This window comes from Lissotriton helveticus, chromosome 7, assembly GCF_964261635.1.
Source record: "Lissotriton helveticus chromosome 7, aLisHel1.1, whole genome shotgun sequence".
NCBI classification, from domain to species: domain Eukaryota; kingdom Metazoa; phylum Chordata; class Amphibia; order Caudata; family Salamandridae; genus Lissotriton; species Lissotriton helveticus.
This window is the reverse complement of record NC_136068.1, coordinates 1,429,400,340-1,429,427,306: the sequence shown is the minus strand read 5'-3', so window position 1 is coordinate 1,429,427,306 and position 26,967 is coordinate 1,429,400,340. Positions and strand designations below refer to the sequence as shown.

The 26,967-nt window shown below is 47.1% G+C and overlaps 1 protein-coding gene across 1 annotated transcript in view; it reads left to right on the top strand.

The window, feature by feature from the left end:
* The window catches only part of GLP2R (glucagon like peptide 2 receptor), a 972,379-nt gene that overhangs the window by 508,600 nt on the left and 436,812 nt on the right, over positions 1-26,967 (top strand). Inside the window, exon 4 of the mRNA XM_078654772.1 lies at positions 8,475-8,596. Coding sequence (XP_078510898.1) covers positions 8,475-8,596 — 122 coding nt within the window. The remainder of the gene's footprint in view (positions 1-8,474; positions 8,597-26,967) is intronic.

The following is a 26,967-nucleotide window of genomic DNA, read 5'->3' as shown; positions in this document are numbered from 1 at the left end:
GAAGTATGTTGATTTTTTTATAAAAGATCTTGTGTCTAAAACAGAGACTTACATTAAAGACACCACTCATCTTATCAATCTGATTGAATCCCAGCCATTCAATCCCAATACAGAAATCCTAGTCACTCTTGACATAGAGTCATTATACACGAACATCCCCCAACAAAAAGGCATAGACGTGATAAGCCAACATCTCAACAATCGTCCAGCTCCCCATCGAGTATCCACAGAATTTATAATTAGCTTACTCGAAATTGCACTGACTAGAAACTATTTCCTTTTCCAAGACACATACTATCGGCAATGCAAAGGCACCTCAATGGGAGCTATTTTTGCTCCAAATTTTGCTATTCTGTTCATAGACTACTTGGAGTCTAACATCATCCTCAATGACAGAAACCCATAATATGAAAAGATCCGTCTTTGGTGTAGCTGCATAGACGACGTCCTCATGATCTGGGGTAGTGACCAGAACAAGCTGAACAAGTTCTGTGGGTGACTTAACTCAAGCCAACCAGAGCTAAAATTCACATGCACCTACGATGCACAACAGGTAGACTATCTTGATATGACTATCAAATGTACAGACGGGGAATTATATACCACCTTGTTCAGAAAGCCAACTGAACGCAACTGTAAATTCAAGCAAGATTTCTTTCATGAGGCATAGATCCTGGTTAAAAAACTGATGTCCAGAGGCTACCCCAGGACGCTAGTCAGAAGGGCCGTGAAAAGTGCGAGGTATGCCCATAGGGAACACCTCCTCCAGCCCCATGAAAAGAAACCAATGACTAGGGTTACCTGTGTATTCTGATAAGCAACCTCCATAATTGTATTCGTTTTTGTTTGGGTCTACTCAAAAACGTTTCATGTGTACCCTATACCTACACAAATGAATGCCAGCCTTGCGATAGGGCCTCTACCAATCTGACTCTCTGTTAATGTTTGTTTATTGCTAATCATGACCAAATGTTTTGCTGCCCATTTTATGAAAAGCAACCTCCATAATTTCAATCTGTTTGGGTATAATTTTGTTATCGATTGGGCCTACCCAAAACATGTAATGTCCAATGGAATACATTTATAGCGACTACTTATCGTATTGAACTAATTGTCCAAAATACTTTAATCAATTACTGTTTCCCATGCACAATTAAGAGTACACTACCCCTTAAACATGCGCGACCAATAGCAAGATTAACCAACTGGAATACGCAGGCGCGGGAGCCTTCCCACTATTAGGAGCGACTGCACATGCCCGTCTATAGTTACGTCACTCCCGGAAGCATAAATCACCTAAGTCCGTCATGCCCCGCGTCCGCAGCTACAGCTTTAATGGCAGCCACGAGGACAAGCGAAATCATTACGACTGTGCAAACAAGGTGTTTAAGTAAGTGCCCCTCCCACCACCACATTAGGTTTTTGTTAATGCCGCCCCATATTGAATGTCGTCCATGCATCAGCCAGCGTTTAATACGCAACATTTCATTACAGATCCAGACCCGAGGCCACAGTCCGGGACCTACAGGGGTAAATATATGCAAGCACTGCCACTCGGCAATTCCTCACTAATTTCAGCAGTGTCCATCCGTTCAATAATCACGCTAATTATTAATTCTGTTTTTAAGATACATAGACAAAGTCCTGTCCCTTACTTGATCCACCATGGCTCCAAAGTATGAAGTAAGTAGCCGAGTTATGCTAGTACTAGCACTAATTGCTTAATGGGCTATTGTACATATTACTCATATTTCCCCTAGATCAAGTCTCCATGCACGATATCCCAATCATACTTATCAAAAACTTCGACATACGCATGGATATTCACTCCAGTTGTTAAGATCAATGTACCAAACTGAGGAGTATGACACCAACACCTCCTTATGCCTAATCATATTAGTGTGACTGTGACCCAGTAGCCTTATACTCCTGTTCTGTTCGCCACAGATCTCTTCCAAAGTTCCCTTCCCAACCAGATCAAGACACCAATACAATCTGTTGACTCTTTAATCAGTAAGTAGTGGCGCTAGCACCCCCGCGGTTCCTAGCTCTCCCACCAGATGATAGTAGCATTACTGATTCTGAATAATCACGGTTAGCACTTTGGCACCATGCTAGAATTTACCAATGAAACACACCCTCACACCATTGTATTCCTACAACAACCAGTAGAGGCTTGTAGTACTGCGCAGGCACCTCGCATGCGATAACTGCTCTCCCATTCAGCTGCATGGGATGACTACTGCAACCAACATTAATTGGTATATGACTAAGCACTGGGAGCACACTGCCACTGTATTAAAATAATTAACTGTCCAGTCTGGTACAGCTCTAATATATGCTCATCTTTTAATCTAGTTTCAGAATGCTCACTCTGTCCTGATGATGATCTTAACTAACTAAAGATCGAAACGTCGCCGACCCCCTGTTGGAAATACCCCCATTTCAATCAATCAATCAATCAGAGCATTTGTATAGCGCACTACTCACCCGGAGGGTCTCAAGGCGCTGGGGGGGGGGGGTCCGCTACTGCTCGAATAGCCAGGTCTTGAGCTGCTTCCTGAAGGCGAGGTGGTCCTGGGTCAGGCGGAGGTGGGTCGGAAGGGAGTTCCAAGTCTTGGCGGCCAGGTAGGAGAAGGACCTTCCTCCTGTGGTGGCTCTTCGGATGCGGGGGACGGTGGCGAGGGCGTGGCTGGTCGATCGAAGCTGGCGCGTGGGAGCGTAGAAGTTGAGGCGGCTGTTGAGGTATCCTGGTCCTTGGTTGTGTAGGGCTTTGTGTGCGTGGGTGAGGAGCCGGAAGGTGATTCTCTTGTTGACCGGGAGCCAGTGCAGGTCTCTCAGGTGTCCGGAGATGTGGCTTCGGCGGGGGATGTCCAGGATGAGTCGTGCTGAGGTGTTCTGGACTAGCTGGAGTCTCTTCTGGAGTTTGGCGGTGGTTCCAGCGTAGAGGGAGTTGCCGTAGTCCAGACGGCTGGTAACGAGGGCCTGGGTGACCGTCTTCCTGGTCTCGGTGGGGATCCATCGGAAGATCTTGCGTAGCATTCGCAGGATGTGGAAGCACGACGAGGAGACGGCGTTGACTTGTCTGGTCATGGAGAGGGAGGAGTCCAGGATGAAGCCCAGGTTGCGTGCGTGGTCAGTTGGTTTGGGTGCGCTGCCCAGGGCGGGGGGCCACCAGGAGTCGTCCCAGGCGGAGGGTGAGGATCCCAGGATGAGGACTTCCGTCTTGTCTGAGTTCAGTTTCAGGCGGCTGTTCGACATCCATTTGGCTACTTCTGTCATCCCTTCGTGCAGGTTGGCTCTGGCGGTGGCGGGGTCGTTAGTGAGGGAGAGGATCAGCTGGGTGTCGTCGGCGTAGGAGATGATGTTCAGGTTGTGCTGGCGTGCGATGGCTGCGAGGGGGCTCATGTAGACGTTGAAGAGAGTTGGGCTGAGCGAGGAGCCTTGAGGAACGCCGCAGATGACTTCGGTGGCCTCGGATCTGAACGGGGGGAGGCGGACTCTCTGTGTCCTTCCGGTGAGGAAGGAGGTGATCCACTCCAGTGCCTTCTCCTGGATTCCGACGTTGCTGAGGCGCTGCACTAGGGTGCGGTGGCAGACAGTGTCGAAGGCCGCGGAGAGGTCCAGGAGGATGAGGGCCGCTGTTTCTCCGTTGTCGAGCAGGGCTCGGATGTCGTCTGTGGCTGCGATCAGGGCGGTCTCGGTGCTGTGGTTGGCCCGGAAGCCAGACTGCGAGAGGTCGAGGGATCCGTTCGTCTCGAGGAAGGCAGCCAGTTGCTTGTTGACGGTCTTCTCGATGACTTTGGCCGGAAACGGGAGCAGCGAGATGGGGCGGTAGTTCTTGAGGTCGGTGGGGTCTGCTGATGGTTTCTTGAGTAGAGCGCTGAGTTCGGCGTGCTTCCAGCTCTCCGGGAAGGTGGCGATGTCGAAGGAGGTGTTGATGATGTCCCGCAGGTGGGGTGCGATGACAGCGTCGGCCTTGTTGAAGACGTGGTGAGGGCAGGGGTCTGTCGGAGATCCGGAGTGGATGGAGTTCATCGTGCGGATGGTGTCTTCGGTGCTGATCGGGGTCCAGGCGCGGAGGGTGGTGGTGGGGGGCGGTGGTTCGGTCGTGGCGTGCGTTGGTTGAGTGCTGAAGCTGTTGTGTATGTCCGCGATCTTGTTGTGGAAGTAGGAGGCGAGGGAGTTGCAGAGGTCTTGCGAAGGGGTGATGTCGTTGTTTCCAGCGTTGGGGTTGGAGAGCTCTTTCACGATGTTGAAGAGTTCCTTGCTGTTGTGTGCGTTGTTGTCCAGTCGTTCCTTGAATGCGGTTTTCTTGGTGGCGCGGATCAGCTGGTGGTGTTTTCGGGTGGCGAGCTTGAGGGCAGTCATGTTGTCTGGTGTTGGGTCTGTGCGCCAGGTTTTCTCGAGGGCTCTGCAGTTCTTCTTGGAGCTCTTGAGTTCGTCGTTAAACCATGGGGCTTTCTTGCTGCCGGGTCTGCTCGGCGGGGTCTTCAGCGGGGCGAGTTCGTCTGCGCAGTCGCTGATCCATTTCGTGAGGTTGGTGGCTGCTTGACTGGGGTTCGTTGTGCTGGTGGGAGGGTTCTTGCTCAAGGACGTAGTGAGCTGGTCTGCCGTGATCTTGTTCCAGCTTCTGCGGGGAGCCTGTTGCTGGTGATGGTGGAGCGTGGTCCTTCTGAAGCTGAAGTGGACGCAGCTGTGGTCCGTCCATTGGAGTCCCGTGGTGTGGCTGAAGGCGATGTCCTTGCTGGAGGAGAAGACGGGGTCGAGAGTGTGTCCGGCGTAGTGGGTGGGGGTGGTCACCAGCTGCTTGAGTCCCAGGTTTGCGAGGTTTTCCAGCAGGGTGGTGGTGTTGCGGTCGTCGTTGTTCTCCAGGTGGAAGTTGAGGTCCCCGAGGAGGATGTAGTCGGCTGAGGGGAGGGCGAGCGGGCTGATGAAGTCGGCGATGTCCTCGCTGAATTGTGTTCGTGGTCCCGGGGGTCTGTAGATGAGGGTGCCTCTGAGGGTGGTCTTGGGGTTGACGTGGATCTGGAAGTGCAGGTGTTCGGCGGGTGCGATGGTGTCGTCGGTGTTGGTCGTGATGCGGATGGTGTTCCTGTGGATGATGGCGATGCCTCCTCCTGTCTGGTTGACGCGGTCTCTCCGGATGATCTTGTAGCCGTCCGGGATGGCGATGGCGATGTCGGGCGCTGAGGAGGCGTTCATCCAGGTTTCCGTGAGGAAGGCGACGTCTGGGTCTGTGGTGTCGAGCAGGTTCCAGAGCTCGACGGCGTGTCTGTGGACGGAGCGGGTGTTGAGCAGGATGCACTTCAGGTGGTTGCTGCTGGTGTTCTGCTTGGTGGGCGCTGGTGCAGTGCAGGTCCGGATGCAGGAGAACTTGCAGGACTGGCAGATGAAGGGTCCGTGGGTGCGTCTCGGGGTGGCTCGGTAGCATCCAGGAGTTCGGCCGGCGTTGAGTGCGTTGAGGGTGGCGGCGTCGTATGTCCGGCGGGTGGGCTGGGGTCTGCGGGGGCCAGGGGTCCCGGTGCTGGGCGCGGTCCAGGCGCGGACGGGCGTAGACGGGCTTACCTTTGGCGCACCTTCGGCGCTCAATCGGTGCTCCCGCTGCGCGCGTCCGCTGCGCGGTCGCTCTGGGGGCGTCATAAGTAGGAGCCGGGTGGGCGGGTCAGCTGGGTGGCGGGAGCGGGGCGGCCAATAGGCTGGTGGTGGGCGGGGCCGCAGGGGGGCAGCGGCGGGAACCTCTGGGCGTCCGGCGGCGGCGGCGGGTCTGTCCCTGGTCAAGCGTGGGAGGCAGGGGGAGATCCGGGTGGCCCAGCGGCGGCTGGGTCGTCCTAGCAGCAGGCAGTAGTCAGGCAGCGGCAGGCGTGGGAGGCGAGGGGGTGACCCGGCCTGGTAAAGGCGCAGTGGTCACTCCCTGGCTGACCCTGCAGGACCCCATTTGTACATATTGTTTTGGATTTCTTTGTCTATCCGTGTGATATTTCGTATACTGCCACTATCACTCAGTCACGTTAGGCACCCTTGTCACCTATGTGAGCACCTGAACGTATCTGTACTAATCTGCATATTACTATGATTAAATGTATACATGTTGCCCTATGAAGCCTGCTTCCCAAGTGATTTATTCATTAGACAAAATAATATTTAACCTTGTGTTACTGGACCTAGTCAGGCCTCCCCTGAACCATTGTCCTTCTCATATGTAAAAAAGACTCCGTAGATTAATTTCTGTGCTTCAGAGAAGGGAGGCAACTTGCCAATTTAGGCTCTTCTGGTAAGGGAGGAGCATATTCACTGTGAGGGTGTGTGCCTAGATTCCTGCTTGGTGAAGTTGTTGGATCAGAACAGGTTACAGTGTTGAAGGCTGCTGATAGGTCTAAGAGGAGGAGCACTGCATTTTACACCTGTTGAGGATCATCTGGATGTCATCTACTGCTGCTATGATGACGTATTCTGTGCTGTGGTTGGTTCTAAATCTTGATTGTAGCATTGAGAAGCTGATGATTGGCGGGATTAGTGGACAGGCGCATGGCAATGGCTTTTTCCAAGAACATGGCAGGGTAGGAAAGGAGGGATGTCGGATGGCTGTTGAGGAATTTGGTTGGATTGGCCAAGGGTTTCTTTAAGAGAGTGTTGACGCCTGCATGTTTCCAAAGTTCCGGTAAGCTGGCTGTACTGATGGAGGTATAGAGGATGGGGGTGTGGGACTTGCTCATGGGGGTATGGAACTTGCTGATTGGGATCGTATTTTTGTCAAAGGAGTGATGGGTGCAGGGATCTGCCGGGTCCCCGGAGTGTATGCTCTTGATAAGTGCTGTGGCTTCCCCTACGCTGATGGTGTCCCATATGGTGATTTTGTTGATTTTTTCTGTCACTGGAAGACTTCTGGTTACAGTCAGGGGGTTCCGTTGTGGAGTGAAATTACAGTATATGGTTGTGAACTTGCTTCAAAAGAAAATTGAAAGGTCATTGAACAGATCTAGGGTTGGACTGATGTTGCAGGTGAAAGCTGTGGGTGTGGCCAAATCCTAGACAATTGTGAAGATTTATTTGCTGCTCTTCGTACTACTAGGGCCTTCCTTTTAGTTTCCTGGATTAGTTAGTAGTACCCTCTCTGGGTGGCTTTGAAAGCATTTTTTTCTACTTCTCCTTGGCTGGTTCGCCATATCTGCTCCAGTTGTTTGCAGTGCTGCTTGGTCATTCTGAGGTCTTCTGTGTACCAAATGACTTGAATTCTTGTTTTTGCTGTGTGACTTCATTTCTTGGGGGGCCAGGGTCTCGGCTCAGTTGATGATCCACTTGTTTACATTTTTAAAGTTGCATGAAAAGAGGCCTGTGGTTTTCAGATTGTTCTCAAGGAGAGACGATGTCTAATCCGCCTCTCTTAGGTTCTCTCAATGTCGGCATGCTGGGCCAGTTGTGGGGGGTTTTCTGCATTGATGGATGATGATTTTGAAACTGGTTATGGCGTGGTCGGTCCAGGTGACTTGTCTGGGTGTGTTGATCGATGTGTTGTTGAATAAATGTGAAGATGGGATCTAGGATGTGTCCAGCAACATGGGTGAGTACCATGACAAGTTGGGTTAATCCCAGGTTTTCTATGGTCTCAAAAGGGTGGCTGAGTTGGTTGAATGCACTGGAAACGAAGACTGGTAGGGCGATGACATCTGTAATGCTGCTAGAAAAGTTGGCTTGAGGGGCTAGGGGGCTAGGGGGCAGTAGGCCAGGTTTCCACCCAGGGTGAAGGTTGCTGTGATTTGGCATATTTAAGTTGAGCTGTTTCATGTAGTTTATTCCAGCTTCAGACTAGGCAGTGCGGTTAAATGTGTCTTTATAAACAATGGTGATTCCTCCTCTGGGCTGTTTAGGCAGGTTTGCCTGGTGAGCAGGGGGGGAGTGATAGAGCACAGAGAGGGTGGCCCTGAGAGATAGAAGATTGAAAGACACGAAGCAAATAAAGTGTGTGGGAAATGGCAAAAAGGCCAGAAAAGGAGCAATAGAGAGGCAAAAGGGGCAACATAAATGCCACCAATAAATCAGAAATGGCAAAAAAAAGTAAGACATGGCTGTAAGAGTGGGACCTGGCAAAAAGAGCAAAAGAAAAAGCACAATAGTCACACGGAGAGAGAAAAGGAACAAAGAGCAAGAGAAATGGCACAAAAGTCACACACATGTGGAAGAGCCAGGAGGGTGGTGGGTGGGCTGAAGAGGAGCGTGGTGGGCAAGTAAAGAGAAAGGCGCGAGGAACAGGTAAGGAGCAGGGGAAATGGGGATTGCGGGATGCAGACTTTCAGTTTAATGTACACAATGACATTGTGCTGCAATTGGATTCAGGAGAAACCATTGCAGCAGGTCTACTGGAATTTCCAGTAAGGAGATAAAAAGCACCTGCAGTGTGAAATATGCCAAAGCTCTCTAATGTATACAGGTGTCATGTGTATTGACCTTTTGCCTGAAGCTCTGTTTACTTTTAGGAAACACAGGATATGTACACAGATTCTGCTCTGATCAGGGAGTTTGGAAGACGATGGAAAATTCAACAAACATTTGGCGTGACCACTCGGAATGCTCAGAGAACAATCTCTTCAAACACAATGTGAGCAAGACCTGATTTTCTTAAGCTTAATATGTTAATCTTATTATTAAAAGGCTTAAACGAAAGTCAAACAAGCTAAAAATTAACTATTTGTTTAGACTAGCACAGATACTGCATATTACATAACAAGCACAGTTAAATGTTGATATTAATTTATACTTCAAAAGAAAGCTTAAAGCATTGTTAATGATAACAGTTCTATATTTAGTTCTGTGAGAGTGGCTGGGTAGTGGTGTGTCAGTGCGGATTATGTGCTTCTACCCATCCAACTCTTTGCGCTGCACTGGGGGACCAATACAGCACAATGGAAATGTGATTTACAAAGATTCCTAGATACCTTGTCTTATCAGTATTTCTGAGAATCCTTGCTACCGGCTGTAAATTCTGAGATGGAGGTGTAAATTTCGAGATGGAGGCCTGATAGAAACATCAGACAAACATTATGGGTTCCGGAGTAGCATGGTACTCACCGAAAAAGCACTTCAACGCCTTGTCAGGGGCAGTAAGAGCTATATAAATGCCAATACAATACTACACAATCAAACAACTCTCTTTACGTTCTGTTTGGCAGTATGCTGAAAGTGAGGAAGGGACATCACCTTCAATGACATTCAGCATGTCATATCAAACAAAAGAGGGACTGAGGGGCTAGTTTAACGAGGTCCAGCGTACATGCCCCAGCAAGGCTGTGTACAAAGAGAATACGGAGATCCTCTATGCTGGGGGGTAGGGAAGGAGGAAGCCGGTAGAGATAAGTGAGTCACTGAGGAGCACTGTTGTATATGCGCAGGAGAGGCAGTTCTCCTTGTAGGAACTAGGGCCCTCACACACCCAGCAAGCTAGTTGTCATGCTTCATCATTTGAGTCTGCCCCTCGTCAAGTCGGCGCTGCAATACCTGACAGGCACCCAAAACCGGGGCTCTTTATCGGGGATCTTTTGTTCCTGCCGGTGGGTGCAGTGGGGGTGAGGTGCCTAGTGTGTGTAGATGTGGGGAGACGTGTGTATTTAAAATAGGTCAGTTAGTCCTAGCCAACATTTTATTCAGAAGGTAAGCAGCCTAAAGTAAAAGAGTGAGAAAGGCAAAGGACCAGTTGTAATGTGTCTAGCGGTATATGACCTGCTCTCAAGTGATCAACATGTTTCGTGCCTCTAACGTCATTCAGAGCAGGGCACTTCCTCAGGATCAATGAAACACTATCTACACTAAAAAGGTAAGTGGATTCTACATACCCAGTTCTCTGGTTGTTGACCTGTAAGTTGGATAAAAATAGGTGGGGATAACATGTTTAAATTACATTGTTATACAAACATACAGTGTCTCTACAATCCAACCCTTGTTGTCTGGCAGGGCGAACGCGCTCATGAATAAAACCATAACAAGGACACTGTGTCACGCAGGCTATCACAGTGAACTAGGCAATAGTTACCAGTATAGTGTACTCAATGTGTTATGTGCTCAAGATCTTTAAAACTCGTAACAATAAAGTAAATGGCAGGTGTGAAGACTGGTAAAAACAATGACAGTCAGGACAAAGTGGAACTCACCTATACTGTCACCAAGTCATTGCTTGCAACAGTAGCCGGCAGTAATAAAGGACACCGATTGGGTCCTGTCAGGAAGCAATGGAATTTATAGGCAATTTGTAATATTGCAAGGAACTTAAATGGGAAGGTGATAGTCAGTCAAAACACTTCCAGAGCTGGATGCAGCATGAGATTAAAACACGTGAACCACCCAAACGTCCCCGAAGAACGGAGAAAAAACCTAAGACAAATGCCCCCTGGTTTACTCCAGAATTAGCCAAAGCCCATCTATTATGTAGAAAAGGCGAACGCAAGTGGCGTAAAACTTACGACACGGCAGACAGAAATTCTTTTATCCAGTTGAGGAAGATATATCACTCCAGCATAAAAATTGCCAAGAAGGATTTTTACATCAATGCCATCAAGGATGGCAAACAAAAACAAAAAACATTGTTTTCGATAGTCAAGACTTTTACCCATCCTAGAGCGTTACAGCCTGAAATACCCCCATCCCAAGAGTTATGCAATCAAATAGCTGACTTTTTTGAGGAAAAAATTGACTCATTACAGAAAAACTTTCCTATACCCCAAGTCGCTCAGACTTCTACCCTCTCCGATCAGGGAGAAAACTCAATTGGAAGTCTTAAAACTTTCACACCGGTCAGTCTAGCCCAAACACGGGACGTAATCAGGAGCACCTTCGGACCCATGCCCCCCAAGAATTCTCCATCAGTTAATTGATGTGGTGAATCCAATCATAAACAAGATTGTTAACTCTTCCCTCAATACAGGTATCGTCCCACGTGAATGGAAACAGGGAATAGTAAAACCCCTGATGAAAAAACTTAATAAATCCCCCTCAGACCTCACTAATCTACGTCCAATATCACTCCTCCCAGTTTTGGGAAAAATCACTGAACAGATGGTCTATAGAGAACTAAAAAGTCATATAGAAGCATACAACGTCCTCCATCCCCGACAGTCAGGTTTCCGTCCCCATCACTCTACAGAAACTGCACTGATTGAATTGACAGACTATATAAAGCTGTTACAAGATCAGAGAAAGAACGCCGTACTGATACTACTGGACCTCACAGCACCGTTCGATACCATCTCGCATGCTATACTGTTGAGCAGACTGAAAGACATCGGTATCTCAGACGTGGTTCTTGCGTGGATAACATCCTTCTTAACTGACAGATCCCAAACCATTGCCTTGGGCCCTTTCCTTTCTAAAGAGAGGAGGGTTCGGTCTGGAGTCCCTCAAGGTTCCATTTTGAGTCCTCTTCTCTTTAATGTGTATTTGATTCCACTTATCTCCCTGATTGAATCATTCGGCATACTCGTAACTTCGTATGCCGATGATACTCAACTCATTGTACCATTAGATGAACATTCCACCAAGGCCGAATAAAATCTTAAAAACTGTCTGGAGGCCGTCTTCCACTGGATGGATAAAAACCACCTGAAATGTAACGCCAGCAAGACAGAAATCCTCCCAATGGGAAAAAATGTTAATTTCTGTCCCAGCCTATGGTGGCCAGAGGACTCCACTGCTCCCCCCCAGACCGTAGCGACAGTAAGGAATCTCTGAGTCCTGTTCGACACTGAATTATCCTTCGACCAACATGTCAGGAATATGGCAGGTCACTGCTTTGGCATCATAAAATCTCTTACATTTTTTTTTTACTTTTTACCCACTGACTCAAGAAAGGCTGTAGCAGTGGCTCTAATCCTCGCCCGCCTCGACTACTGCAATGGTCTGATGGCAGGTGCAAAAAAATCTACACTAAAAAAACTTCAAAGTGTACTACATTCGGCAGCCAGATTAGTTTTAAAACTACCCAGAAAATCCTCAATATCAGCGGCCTTAAAGACTCTTCATTGGCTCCCTTTGCATAAAAGAATATTTTTTAAGATTCTAATCGTCGCATTTCGGGCATTCAACAACACAGGCCCTAAATATCTCATCAGGCGTTATCCCCACTACAACCCTTCTAGAACTCTACGATCCTCTAATGACAATCAAATAAAGCTAGCTAGGTTTAACCTCAAAACCAAAGGTGGCAAAACCTTGACTTATCTGTCCTCTAAAGCCTGGAACTCTATGCCCAAATATCTCAGGTCCCAAACCCAAGAAACCCAGTTCAGGAAGCTACTAAAAACCTGGATTTTTAATCTCCCCGACGAATATATCATGGCCGCCATTTAATTTTTGCTTATGTAACTGACTGCTTACCATCAAACAGCGCCAAGATGCTCCTTTTGGAGCGACCGTTGCGCTCTAGAAATACCACTACAAATTACAAATTACAAGTGGCCTTGCCGGTAACTAAAACACTGTGGGGGTGGTCGATCAGGAGTACAGGGCGACCACCAGTGACCCTACCCACGAGAAGGAGCCCACCTAGTGTGCAACGTGAGGCACGGAGACGCCCCTCCAGGTCGCATGAGTCTTAAAGGTACATCAGGGACCAATGCGCCATGACAGACTCACGCAACCATAGTGCCCCAAGTGGCCCACAGATGTGTGGCGCCCCAGCGGGTAGATCACAGCGTGGATCCAGTCCAATACATGACAGACTCACCTCCAAAAGCGGTCAGGCAACCTTTAAGTCTGGAGCCTAGGGAAACTCACCGGCGTGTGTACGCTTCTGGGGTCTGACCTACCCTGCCGCCGACACCGGGATGGTGAAAGGTAGCCAGCGGCGGGTCTAGATGTAGTAAGTTTGACCACGACACAACAAAGGGTACGTGGGTAATTAGTTGTACGTCGGTGGCAGTAAGATAGCAAAACTGGCGGCCATCTGAGAGTGTAGCTTCAATACGGCACTGTGTAGGATTCTCGTTAGTTAAACAGCGTGAACGGGTTGTATTGAGCTGCTAACTGAGGGGTGCCATTTTGTAAAGCGCGAACAATCACCCGTAAGGGTCTCTAGGCGCTGGGGGCCGTCGGGAAGATTAAACAAGCTATTGCCCAGAGTCACATGGTGCTGGGCTAATCTGCCGCCGGTGCCGGGGATCGAACCGTGATTCCCACATTCCAGCGTCAGTTGCCCTGTGTGTATAGTTCTACAGCCAGCTAAAACAGTAAAGTCACAACTCAGAGGGTACACCACAAAAAAGATGGTAATTTCCAACCACAAAGAGCTGCCCAAGTAATTCTCCTGTAATATCCCCTTAATGCAAAGGAAGGACAAACACTACAAATCCATAGTAAACATCACCCTTAGTAGTATAGTGTCTATACAGGTCCAGTGAAGTAACTTTGGTGGAATTTCAAAACATTCCAAATCAAATAAATAAATAAATAACCACATAAAAGAGTACACAAGTGAATAAATAAGTATTGCACCCTATATGCTGCTATAACTGGTTATACTTGACTGCGTTTTCCTAGAACCAGCTGCTAGTAGTTGTCTTCTGACTGTACCCATCAGCATAACACCGCTATTGTTAAGTCTTCAAATTTCTTTTTTGCCCAAACGCCACTCTGGTTACAGTCGCTGTGCATATTTTGCCTTTTTTAACACATAACGTTACTGAAGTCCGCAAATGGAATTCGAAAGTTTTAATGTACCTACTGTTTTTATGCTGTGCTATTTTAATAATTTGTACTGTCGTTGGTATCTTCTGACCTGTACTTTTATAGATGTTTTATATCTAAATAAAGTTATACTTGCTAGCGCGAAGTATTGCACCCAAAATCGTCATTTTGCAGCAGTGTAAAGTTCTGGGAAAACCGCAGCCTTAGCTTTGTAACCTCCCTACGAGTTCAGTATGGTGGCTTTAGTGGTATTTTAGGACAGTACAAATTACATAAACAGTGACACAAAACATAAATAAGCAAATGAATACATAATTTACTTGAAATGAGTTAGTACATGTTTGAAAATTCCAAAGAATGAAGAGTGTTCTCCCAGATTCCTGCAAATGAATGTGTCATCAAATGAAGAAGGAAGGCCTCTCCATTTTTGATGGTTCATGTTGGGTATATTCCATCTTACGCCTAAGTACAAATTATTGGTTTCTACAAAATGCATTTAGAGCAATGCAGTGACTAAGAGAAGCAGATCATAAATGGAGTCACGTGAATGGGCAGGAAACAAAATTGTATTAAAAAAAACCAACTTACACTGACACTGACTTAAAAATAAATATCAAGAGGGAAAGATTCCGATGGAAATGTAAATCCCCAAAAGTGTTTGAAACGTTAGAAAGAAGGTCAATTAGGACCAATTTGAATGGAGGATGGTTGTGAAACACACAACAAGTAATGTTGCAAGTGCGAGAGACTCTAAGTGCCTATCACAGAAGTTCACACACAGATAAAGGATTTGATTTATGACGATATGAGTCAATTTACTTGCATGGATTATGACCAGCATGCTATTAGCCTTAGTAGAACAACCATTTATCCAAATGCTTAACTTCGTAGAATATATTCGATCAAGCAAATTAGAAGATTTTGCTGTTAATCAGGCAGCAAGAAAAAATATCTATATACACAAGTATCGTATAGCCTAAAACTCTTCAACAGAGATTGAATGGATGATAGTCCCATAGTAGGAATACAAGGGTTTTTTTTCAGACCCCCACCCATTTTATTAGTGGCATGGGATGGACTAAATCATGTCCAGGGGAAAACTTTTGATATTACCTGATGACAGGGGTAGACTGGCTAACGGGAGTTTCTATGGGCTGAGAGGCTGGGGGCCGAATTCATTCCTGTGGGGTCTAGTTTTGTTACTGGGGACCTGCTGACCACATTCCTTCTTGCTGCACTTATAGATATGCAATGCAAACACAAACTGTTTTAAAGCGTGCTTCTTAAAGTGTACTTACAACCATTTGTTTTATAATTGAATATTTGGAAGCGCCGAAAGTAGGACCGTGACACAAGGAGATGATGGACGGAGCGCTGAAACTTTTCAGACACTCACCTCCAGTCACAGATCTAGGTTGAATTTATCATCATTCTTTAGCTCACTTTGCCACCTCAGTTCAGATCCACCTATGTAAAAATCGGTCTTCACCCTGTGCCTCATGGGAATAGTCCAGCCCGAACTGCAAAGCCAGGACTTCCCTGAACTGGAAACAAGCATCCTGGGACCGGTTTCTGGGTAACACCCTTCATCAGCTAGACTAGCTTGAATCCAGTGGCAAAGTGAGCAGGGACCCATGTCTGGGCATGCCCGGCCAACTTAGGGCGAACAAAGAAAACACAAGGAGATGGCAGACAGAGTGCTGAAACTTTTCAGACACTCACCCCCAGTCACAGCTCTGGGTTGAATCCATCATCATGCTCAGACGTGGGTCCCGTGCTCTCCATGCCACTGGAGTCCATCTGTCCAGGTTGATGGGGGCTGAAAGCCTGAAACCGGTCCTAGGATGCTTGTTTCCAGTCCAGGGCGGACCTGGCCTGGCAGTTCAGGCTGGACTGCGCCCATAGGTTGCAGGGTCAAGATTGATTTGCATATGGCTGGGTCCAAAATGGAATGGCATGGTGAGCAAAAAACAATGGATTTAGGTCCAGATCTCTGTACTGGGGTGAATGTATGACATTGTTCTGCATTCCATCCATCAATTGTTCTTTTTGCATTTGTCACCCAGAGTGGGACAGGTATACCCAGACGTGGGTCCCTGCTCTCCATGCCACTGGACTCAAGCTATCCTGGCTGATGTGGGCTGAAAGCCTGAAACGGGTCATAGGATGCTTGTTTCCAGTTCAGGGAGGACCTGGCCTGGCAGTTCAGGCTGGACTGCGCCCATAGGTTGCAGGGTCAAGACTGATTTGCATATGGTTGGGTCCAAACTGGAATGGCATGGTAGGTAAAAAAACAGTGGATCTAGGCCCAGATCTCTGTACTGGGATGAATGAGTGACATTGTTCTGCATTCTGTCCATCAATTGTTCTTTTTGCATTTGTCACCCCGAGTGGGACGGGTACGCCCTGACATGGGTCCCGTGCTCTCCAGGCCACTGGAGTCCAGCTATCCTGGCTGATGAGGACTGAAAGTCTGAAACCGGACCCAGAATGCTTGTTTTCTGTCTAGGGAGGACCTTGCCTGGCAGTTCGGGCTGGAGTGTTCCCATTGGTCGCAGGGCCAAGACTGATTTGCCAATGGCTGGGTCCAAACTGTAGAACCTCTGGCCATAGCTTTACCCCAACTGCCGGATCAATGGGGAATATGGCTGGTGGAAGAGAATCACGCTGTCTCACTATAAACGGACGATATCTTGCTTTTCGTTCAGAACCTACACGCGATACCTTCAGTTATACCCAACACACTGCAGCTGTTTGCTAGAGTGTCAGAGCTGAAAGTGAATTGGAGGAAATCATGTTTATTTCCCTTTACTACTGGTGTAGATGCTCCTAAGTGGATGGTGACCGGCACAGTACTGGCCTGGCAACCAGCGGTGTTCCGATAGTTAGGTGTCCGCATCTGTCACATGGATTGTAAACTACTAGAAGGCAACATATCTAGAGCAATTGCAGTGCTTCGCCTCCAGGTAGACTTCTGGAAAACACTTAACCTCTCTGTTTCGGGCAAGGTGGCAATCAATAAGATGGTAGTGTTGCCCAGGCTGTTTCGTAGACCTTCCATTATACCTATCTGCATCATTTTTCCGCCCATTGGCAGAACTAATGAGGGACCTCATATGGAGCAATACTCACTGTAGGGTTGCGCTTGCTACAGTGGATTAGCCTCACCCTCACCCAATCTGGAAAATTACTATCTAGCGTCTCAAATACAGTGGGTGGCAGAGCTCAATCTCGAGGATATGGTGTAGGGCAGCCCGCCGTGTACACTAGATAGGCTCCTTTTCACCTTCCATCCGTGCGCTAGACCAAGTAAGTCTCTCCCGTTTCTGGTACAGTTCACCCAGAAATACTTCCGTAGAGCCCTATACCTCACTAGGCATGTAAAACCATATGCGTCCACGATACCACTCCTGGGAATGCTGAGGGGAAAGGGTAGAGTCAGTACAACTAAATTTGTGCTTGGCGAAAGGCTGATGTACACACATAGGGTGACTTGTGTGTGGAGGGTACATTGCCGCCATTCTGCTCTCTGGCAGATAAGGAAGGCATTCCATTGGGGCAGTTCCTAAAGCATGCCTCCTGGATAGCTACATTGAGACATCACTGGAGGGATAACGACGCACCTTCAGTTACAGTATATCCATGTACTAGGCACGGGGTGACACCTCATAAAATGGTTTGCAGATTCCATTAGATAATACACCTTTACTGATTTAAGACACTTGCATACTAAACGGGAGACAGACCTTGCACAACCATATACACCCAGGGAATGAGTAATGTTGCTGGAGAGTCCCAGATAGATTCATAGGAATGCAAGATTTAGGCTAATTCAATTCTACATAGTCCATAGGGCCTACTTATCCCCAGACAAATTCAACAGGTTCTTTAATAGGATGGAGGCTTGTTGCCCACTATGCAAACTGACACGCTGATTTATTGCATATGATGAAGACATGCCCCAGACTACAGAATTATTGGCTCGGAGTGATTCACTTACTAAACAACAGCACAGATAGAGCACTACCGAATACATGGGTGGCTTGCATAACAGTTATATTCCCCAGAGCAAAAAAGCACAGGGCCACCTCCTGTTTTCTAGATTTAGTGCTGGCGGTGGCCAATCGGTTAGTCACCTGCCGCTGGAAGGCAGCTGACCATCCTTTACTCACAGCCTGGGCTCACTCGATGCTACATTGGGCTAAAGCAGATGCAACTTCATTGTTGAGAAAAGACACACTTGGGCTTCATAAGTATCCCATTTCGGCAGCATGGGGAGTGATGCTGACGGCACTACAAGTGTCATTGGCCACGGAGGACCCTTCAACTACTTTCTACACTAACCATTAGTGACTGGGCATGGTGTGCCAAGTCATTAATGAGTTCTGTACCAAGTGCGATACATAACTTCTGACGAAATGGTATTTTGAAATGTGACACTGAGTTTGATGTAACTGGGATCGTGTAAAGGATGATATGGTCATAAAAACGGATCCTTCCTCACCCCCCCTCGCAGTCCTCACTGTTCTTCCCAGTTAATTCTTATGAGTGGATGTATCAACCCACCCCACTGCCCCATCACTAACGCATCCAAATAGAACTGCTATCAAACCATTGTCCCCCTGCCTTCAAGCGCCTCCCTCTTATATGGATATCGAAACTCTGCACCACAGAGCAGCCAAATTAACGCAGAGCATCCATAACTCCATTCTGGACCTAAAGCACCTCTTTCACCTCACTGAACTCTCCTTCACCAGACTCAAGCCTCTGGGGAACTCCACCACCCTCCCTATCTAAGAGCCCCCCAAACACTCATTGCCGCTATCAGGGAGACACCTTCGCCCTCGCAAGCAACCATGCCACCTCTCGGAGGAGGAAATTCTAGCACTCCTCCTCTCCTACAACCCTACCCCTGTCACCCCTAGTCCACTAGATCTCACTTAAGAGGAAATTCGAGCCATCCTCCTCTCCTACAACTTTAACCTAGAAACCCCCGTGCCACCAGGTGAGATTGTTGAACATGCCATCCACACAGTCGCAATCAACCCCAATAGATCAGCTACACTCCGCAACAGTAGTGTGTCATAGTAACCTAGCACCAGTACCCCTGTCCACCCCTTCGCACGATACTCTCTCCGACCCTCCCTTTGTTTGGCCTCCTAATTAACTGCTTTTCAGCAATTAAGCATGCCGCCGACATCGCAGATCTCATACTGAGTCAAAACCCTGACCGAATCATAGCTCAACAAATCCCTTTCTCCATGCCTGGATCTCCTAGTCCCTCCAAATTACAACATCGCAAGGCTGGATAGGCAATCCAGCAAAAAAGGTAGAGGCATTGCCTGCATTTACCGCTCTAACCTCCTTGTCACAGAACTCCTGGCAGACACCACAGATGCCTGTGAACACCTCGTACTTTCCATATGCAGTAACACCACTAAACTGTGCAGTCTGCAAATTTTTTACCACCCCCCAGGCTTGAATGACGCCTTCACTGATCACCTCATGGAAATCATCACAGTCTAGGTTTCCCCCAACTCTAAAGACATTTTCCTCTGTAACTTCAACCTGCATTGGAATGACCCTAAAGATCCACATGTCAATGCCATCAAAGATTTCCTGGCGGACCAAGAACTAACCCAAGTCTGCTCACACCCCTGTGGTAAATAATTAAATAATTACCGGTACTATTTTTCTATGCATTAAATGAAAAGGATAGCTCAATAAATAAGAGGCAAAATCCGTGGTGTCTGAGTCAAACGGGATTTAATCAGATGGCTCGAGCCTCAGGAAAAGGATGGCATGGAATGGAATGGCAGCTGCAACGTCTCATTAACATTATACAGTATATATAGTAAAACAGTACAATTGCATTGAATACAGTAGGCGTAACAAGTGACAAACGAAAGATAAGAACATATGGGCGTGAAAAGAAGGCGTGCACAGGGCGTGCACGGAGACATGTGATGTAGACGTCACAGAAGTGTCATAAGTGGGTGGATACATGGAGGGGGCTACCTGGGCAGCTGGAACCTTTAACCTACTGGTGCGCGCAAAACGGGCCATGACGTGTAACTGGGGAGAGCTGGGGGCTCTGACTTCTGGCACTAGAAGAGGAGACTAAAGTCTGGGATGTCAGGACGACATGTACCTATAGCATATCTGATATCTCGTGTTTGGAGAACATGTTGATAGAATCTAAAAGTCATCAGGGCAAAGGCTACTTGTCACTAAGGCTAGTGCATGCATATATTTCTTAATGTATTGTGTGTGCTATGACTCTTCTATGGACATTTATTCAGTAATTCTCTTGCATGGAGACAGAAAGACTAGACTATAAATGAAGATGTTTATGCGGTTCGTTAGCTAGGAATGTGAAGCCGGGGAGCTGAACTGATAACTAGAGGCATAACATATTCTTGGCAGACAGGCAGGCAGGCCAGGCCGGGCACCGCACTGCTTGGCAGAAAGTAAGTGAAGGGTCAGGGATGCAGGAGGGGCTGCATCGCTCCTCGGAGTGGTTTCAGGAGACTTGAGGCTTGAATCTGGTGTCCGGGCCCTGTGAGGCCTAGAAACGGGGACAACTCGATGAATTAACGTGCACAGTGTAAAGACGTTGGCAACATAAGCCTAATACTTGTTGCTTTCAGGGCGGACTGGATAACTGGCATACTAACGTTGGACACAACCATAATTGCGTCTTTATTCGGTCAAGGGATGAATATGCATATCGATCATGCACATATAACATATAATGGGGAACACGTAGGGACACATGACAGGGCAAAATTCACTTTTCCTCATTCCCTCCTTGTTCCCTACGTTTCCTTCAGGAAACATCAATATTCATGATACCATCTATCTGTTCATACAGCATCATTTGCTCGTCTCTTATCTTTTGGGAATAGGACTTTGGACTTGGAATACAAGAGGTAGCGCACAAGCCGCAAATCGCAGGGCCACATTGTAAACAGAGACAACAACTGAATATGATCATAACTACTATCCCTAGAAATGACAGTACCTTCCATCCCCAGGCAGATATTATATTCCAGAGCCAACCGGACCATGTCCAGGTGCCTGGATTCTGGTGTAACTGATGAGCTATTTTATGAAGTCTAGTTATAGCTGAATATACAGACGGTGCGTTATTAGGAATGAAAACGCAACAACTAGATCCGATGACTCTACTCTGTGTACTGTTCTAATGCAGTTTCAGTCTGATCGACAATTGGGGACTCGATCTCCCTTCTATGTCTGACGTGTACTAGATGTATATTTCTATGATAATCGGATGGGGCTAGAAAAACTGGTGGCAGTAGGAAGGCAATGTAACATGTTCCATCCCAATCTAGGGGCAAACGTACATATGCGGTCTGACCACATATAAAATATGAATGACGTGAGGCTTTGAAAGTAGATTTCCCGCTGTCACTATACTCGACCACAGTAGTACAATCACTGTGTCCCAGGTGTACTGAACCATTCTTTCTAACACATAATTCGCCTTTCACTGGTAGAACTGTTATAGCAGGCAAATCTGGAGTGGTCTCGGACTGAACATTCAAAACCATGAAATTGGAGGAGAAATTACCTAGATCATATACTTCATTTTCTAGATCTAACCCTGTCCTATGGGAAAGACCTTCCTTGTCTGGGACACACGTTCTATTCAAAAGGGACTTGTCGTCTAAAGATGATGTCAACGTAAAACATGCTCCACACGAACCATTGTGTGAAAACGGATAGGGAAAGAGTGGCAGAACTCCCTTCGATGTCTGGTAAGGGGGGAGTCGACCACACACCCAACAATTAGTGGCATTGCTGGTCTGGTGTGAATAGTGTAACATACGGATAAAAGAATTGTTGCGCATGGCAAGTCGGTAGGATAACTCGTGAGGGGGTAGGTCACTAAATGTGTGCTCTACTGTATTATTAGATGAAAGATGTACATGTGGATCAAGAGGAGGAAAAAATACATGTAAAACATAACATATACTTGTGATCGTAAGACTCAGAAATAACATAAACAATAACGTAACAATACATCTGCTTCGCAGATTTTTACAATAACGTATTCTCTTGGAGATTCTATCTCTCTCACTATGTGGGTCTATCTTATACATGTCAGGAACCTGTCTAACCGCTTCACCCGAGAGGGACTTAAACAATTAAACTGTCTGACTTGCTAGACCTCAGTTTCAATTTATACTCCTGCTGCGGAGTTTTCTCTAACAGGGGGAGTTTAGAGTCAGTATCGGGGCAGTCCTTGAGAAAAGTCTTTGGACGGAGTCCATGGAAACGTTTTACGTGGCTGGAATGTAGCCACCCTTTGCGTCCCTCTATCTTGACGGCGGTCCTTGTGGTCATCAGAACTAGTTTCGGCTCTTTCCAGCGGGGCTCCAGCGGGCTTGAACGATCAAAGTTGCGGATCAAAACCAGATCACCTGGAACGATCTCGTGCGGTTTCACCTGGGTGTTGTCTGGAAAGGCAGCCGCGACCTGTGAACGACAAGAGAGTAGTGCAGACATCAAGGAAGCTAGGTAATCTGTCAGCATATTACTGTCAACATCAGTAATTTTACGTGGCATAGGTGTACCCCACATGTTTGGGGGACGACCGAATACGACTTCAAAGGGTGACAGACCTGAACGGGAGTGAGCGGCCATTCTCATATAAAAAAGGGCGACTGGCAGTGCTACTATCCAATCTACACCTTTCTCGGCACAGACCTTCGCTATATGTATTTTCAGAGTTTGATTGTGTCTCTCGACGAGGCCAGCTGCCTCGGGGTGTCGTACGCAGTGGAACTTCCACTGGTACCCTAACAGAAGAGATACTTGTTTCATAAGTTCGGATGAGAATGGCTGTCCGTTGTCTGAATACACGACCCTGGGCAAACCATAGCGGGGAAAAAACTCACGAACCAACTGCCTGGCAGTGGTCGCGGCAGTGTAATCTGGGACTGGATATGCTTCTGTCCATCTGGACAAAGCACATATAACTACGAGGACATACTTGAAACCTCGACATCGCTCCATCTGGATATAATCCATCTGGAGGACTTCAAAAGGGTGGTCAGGAGGATGGAATCCACCTTGTTCCACCGGAACACCTTTACCTGGATTGAACTGGCAACAGATCATGCAGGTACGCACTTTCTGCTTTGCTGCTGCTCGTAAATGCTTGTTAAACCAAAGGTTCTGGATACTGTCTAACATGGCTTTTTCTCCTAAATGTGCTGGAGTATGTGCTGTATTAATAATGACTTGAACCATAGAGTCGGGGAGAAACCATGTGGCTTTTCCCTTCGTCAACCATCCCTGATCTGTCTGGACCCCTCCTTGTTCAGACCATTTCTTGATTTCGTCTGGAGTAGCATGTGTCTGGATGTCTAGTACGTTTTGTGTAGGGTCCTTAATGGTCATACAAGTTGTCGGGACTGGAACGTCTGTCTTTATCATGTTAACTGGAGTGTCTGGGGTCTGAGCTGGAAGCTTGGCTGTTCGATCTGCTAGATCGTTACCTTGGGAAATGGCGTCAGTGGCTTTCGTATGTGCTTTGCACTTCATAATGGCAATGGCTTTCGGTAAATGTATTGCTTCTAACAGAGCTTGAATGAGGGAGCCATGCTGAATCTTGGCTCCATGAGAGGTCAGGAAACCTCTTTCTTGCCAGAGGACTCCAAAGTCGTGTACGACTCCGAATGCATAACGTGAATCTGTATATATGTTTACTTTCAGGTTCTTGGCTCGTATGCAGGCTTGGGTCAGAGCGATGGGCTCTGCTGCTTGAGCAGACAGGGTGTCAATACGATGTGTTTCTATAACTTCAGTTTCAGTAGTCACTGCATACGCGGCTACTAACTCTCCTGTACTTGTCCTCACACATGAACCATCCACGTAAAGTTTCAGGTCTGGATCAGGTAATGCAATGTCCGTCAAGTCTTGTCTTGGCTTTGTCATGGTGTTAATAACTTCCACACAATCATGTGGAGTAGTGTGGCTCACTGGTTAGAGGCGGCAGGCCCGAGAGCAGAAGTCGGCCCGGGACCAGGGTTCAATTCCTGACGCGGCAGGGTCGTGGACCTTGGTCAGCGGACTCGATAATTCTCGATTCGGTGCTTACTCTAATCAGGGGTTCCACTCGGCAACTCTGGGCATTAGCTTGCCTAATCTCCACAACGGCCCCACCAATTCCGGGGATGCCTGGCTCCACCTTGGGGACTCCCAGCAAGGGACCATCCCACAGGGAAAGCCAGGACGGGTTCCCCAGAGTTATACAGCGCCGGGACGCCCCGTTGCTGGGGCAGCTGTGCGCTTTACAAGTATACTACATTTACATTTACATGTGTGGCAGGATTGGAAACAGTCGAGGGTAACAGTGTAGCAGGATTTAATACGTTGCAGCGTCTGATTTCTATGTGTGGCTGAAACTGATTTAAGGCACGCAGGCAGAGCCTGGGCCACTGGATCTAATGTGCTAGAAAAATAAGCACAAGGCTTGTGTTGTCCTGCTTGATCTTGTGTGAGAACAGATAATGCTGTACCATCACGTTCAGTAACAAAAAGTGTAAAAGGCTTACTATAGTTCGGTGTCGCTAACACAGGTGCTTGGCATAAAGCTTTCTTTAACTCATTGAAAACAAGTGTATGTTCCTGGGTCCAAGGGAGGACAGTCGATGTGGCTGCCTCCCGTGTTGTCAACTGTATCAGTGGTTTGGCTAGGTATGCGTACTGAGGAATCCATTGTCTGCAGTAAGAAGTGAGGCCGATAAAAGCTCGTACCTCCTTCTGTGTCTTGGGCTGTGGAAGATGTGCTATTAACTGGATACGGTCAGGTGTCAACTGTCTACCCCTCTTGGACAACAAGTGTCCAAGGTATACCACTTGTTGTACACAGAATTGCAGTTTCGAAGGGGACACCTTGTGTCCCATGTCTGCCAGAAAATACAAGACTGTCAGTGATGCACGTTCGCAGTCACGTTCTGTACGGGCTGTGATCAATAGATCATCGACATACTGGAGCAGGGCAGTGTCAGTTGGCATGTGAATACTGTCTAGTTGTCTCTTAAGTGCTTGACTGTAAATACTGGGACTTTCTGTGAAACCTTGAGGTGCACGTGTGAATTTATAGCTTCTTCCATTTAAACAGAATCCGAAAAGAAACTGGCTGTCTTGATGAATGGGGACACTAAAAAATGCGTTCTTGAGATCAATAACAGTAAAGAGCGTAGCTTCAGAATCAATGGCAGTCAATAGGGAAGAGATATCTGGAACCACTGGGTACTGGGGTATGATACATTTATTAAGTTCTCGAAGGTCAATCACTAATCGATAAACTGGAGGTGCATTTGGGTCAGTACGTTTAAGAATCGGAATGATAGGAGAATTACATACATTGAAGTCAGTTTCTACAACTACTCCTTGAGCAATGAGCTTGTCAATAATTTTCGATAAGGCTGCTACAGCCTCAGGTGGCAACTTATATTGTCGGATTCGTGGTAATACAACTCCTTGTTTCAGAGTGACACGATATGGTGTAATGTGCATACAACCTACATCAGTTGGACCTTGCGCCCATAAATGCTGTGGTACATTCAGTAATCTTGGATCAAAATCACGTAACACATAATGACCTTTGAAATCACGTAAAAACAATCTCACTCCTTCCGGAGAACAACATATGACTGCAACTAATTCTTTCAATGTTTTAATACCAAGTAAATTTTCTGGACATGATTTCGTAAGTAACAAGTCTGTAATTCGGGACAATGGACCAACTTCTAGGGAAACTGGTTTCGATATTTCATTAACAATAGGCTTTCCTGAAAATCCCAGGGAAACATTTCTTGAGCCTGAGAGTGGAGCCCCTGGAACCTCGTCATGACTGATGGTAGTCCTACTTGCCCCTGTATCAATCAGAAACTTTCTGTCTTTCCCTAATACTTGACTGTGTACATAGGGACCCTCTTGATCTACAGGAACCTCGATGAGAGGCAAGCCAACCTCCCTCTCTAGGCTGTTTCATGAATACTGCTGATATTCTGGATAATCTGACTGTGCGTACTGGTACATCTGCTGTGTAACGTGTTGCGTGGCAGCTATAGGCTGCGGTACTGTAACTGTCTGTTGTGCGTTCTGCGGCGGTTGCGAATTCTGCGGAACATGTTCTTGTCTAGGAGGACGCGGTCTCTCTTTCGTCTTACCTGTAGCTATGTTGTGTTTCAGAACTGCACATTCGTTTATGTAATGACCTGGCTGTTTACAGTAATTGCATGTCCCTTTAACGGGAGCTGCAAAATGACTAGTTTGATTCGTACCCCTCTTCTGACTATCTGCTGGAACAGACTGTGCAACTAATACTTTCATTTTCGTGTCCTTCATACGTCTCCTTTCGTGTTCTTGCTCTTCCCTGATTCTATTCTGGTGATACTGTAACATCTGTAGCATTTGGGACGGGGTATTAGCTTGCCATGTACTCTCAACTTTTAATACTCGATTTTTAACTTGTGGTAAAGAATTCTCAACTAGTTTAGTAACAAAAAGATGTGGATACGACTCACTACTTGTCTTCAAACCGCTATTAATAATGAAACATTTCTCAAATCTGGAATAAAAATCACTAGTGTCTTCGTCTTGTTTCTGTTTACAGGCTGAGATGGCATCCCAGTCTTCCTTTTTCGTGGCTAGTAATCTTGGCAAGACTTGTATTAACAGTTCGGGCAATTCTTTGGCTTTAGCCCCAAGACCAGTACCTGGGACTCGTGTGTTATCTTCATTCTCTAACGCGGTCCAATCAATCTTTTTCTCTCCCACCTCCCATTCTTTTTCTTTAAGTTTTTCATATATGCCCGCAGGCAACAGGACCTTTAACATTTTGATGATATCAGGATACGTGTATTCTCCCATACGGAGCATGTCTTTTAACTCTCGGTGGAACCCTGCTGGATCTTTATCGTGACAGGGCACTAACTTTTTCATTTCGAGTAGTTCTATTTTCGTTATAGGGGTGTAAACAAATACTCGTTCGAGCTCACCCCCCGTTCCCTTAACAGGATGCACTTCTCGCAACGGATTCTGTCTGTCTATGTAGAATGGGGGTGAAACAGGAACAAAATGCGGAGTCAGGAACGTTCTGTATTTGTGGCGCTGTTCTAAAATGACACTAACTAAATCGGTACCTAGACCTTTCCATCGGTTTAGGAGTAACTCGTTCAATACATTATATAACGGACCTGGATCAGAATGCTGACTCTCATACTGTGTAATGAGGTGCTGGATCATGTACATACCCAC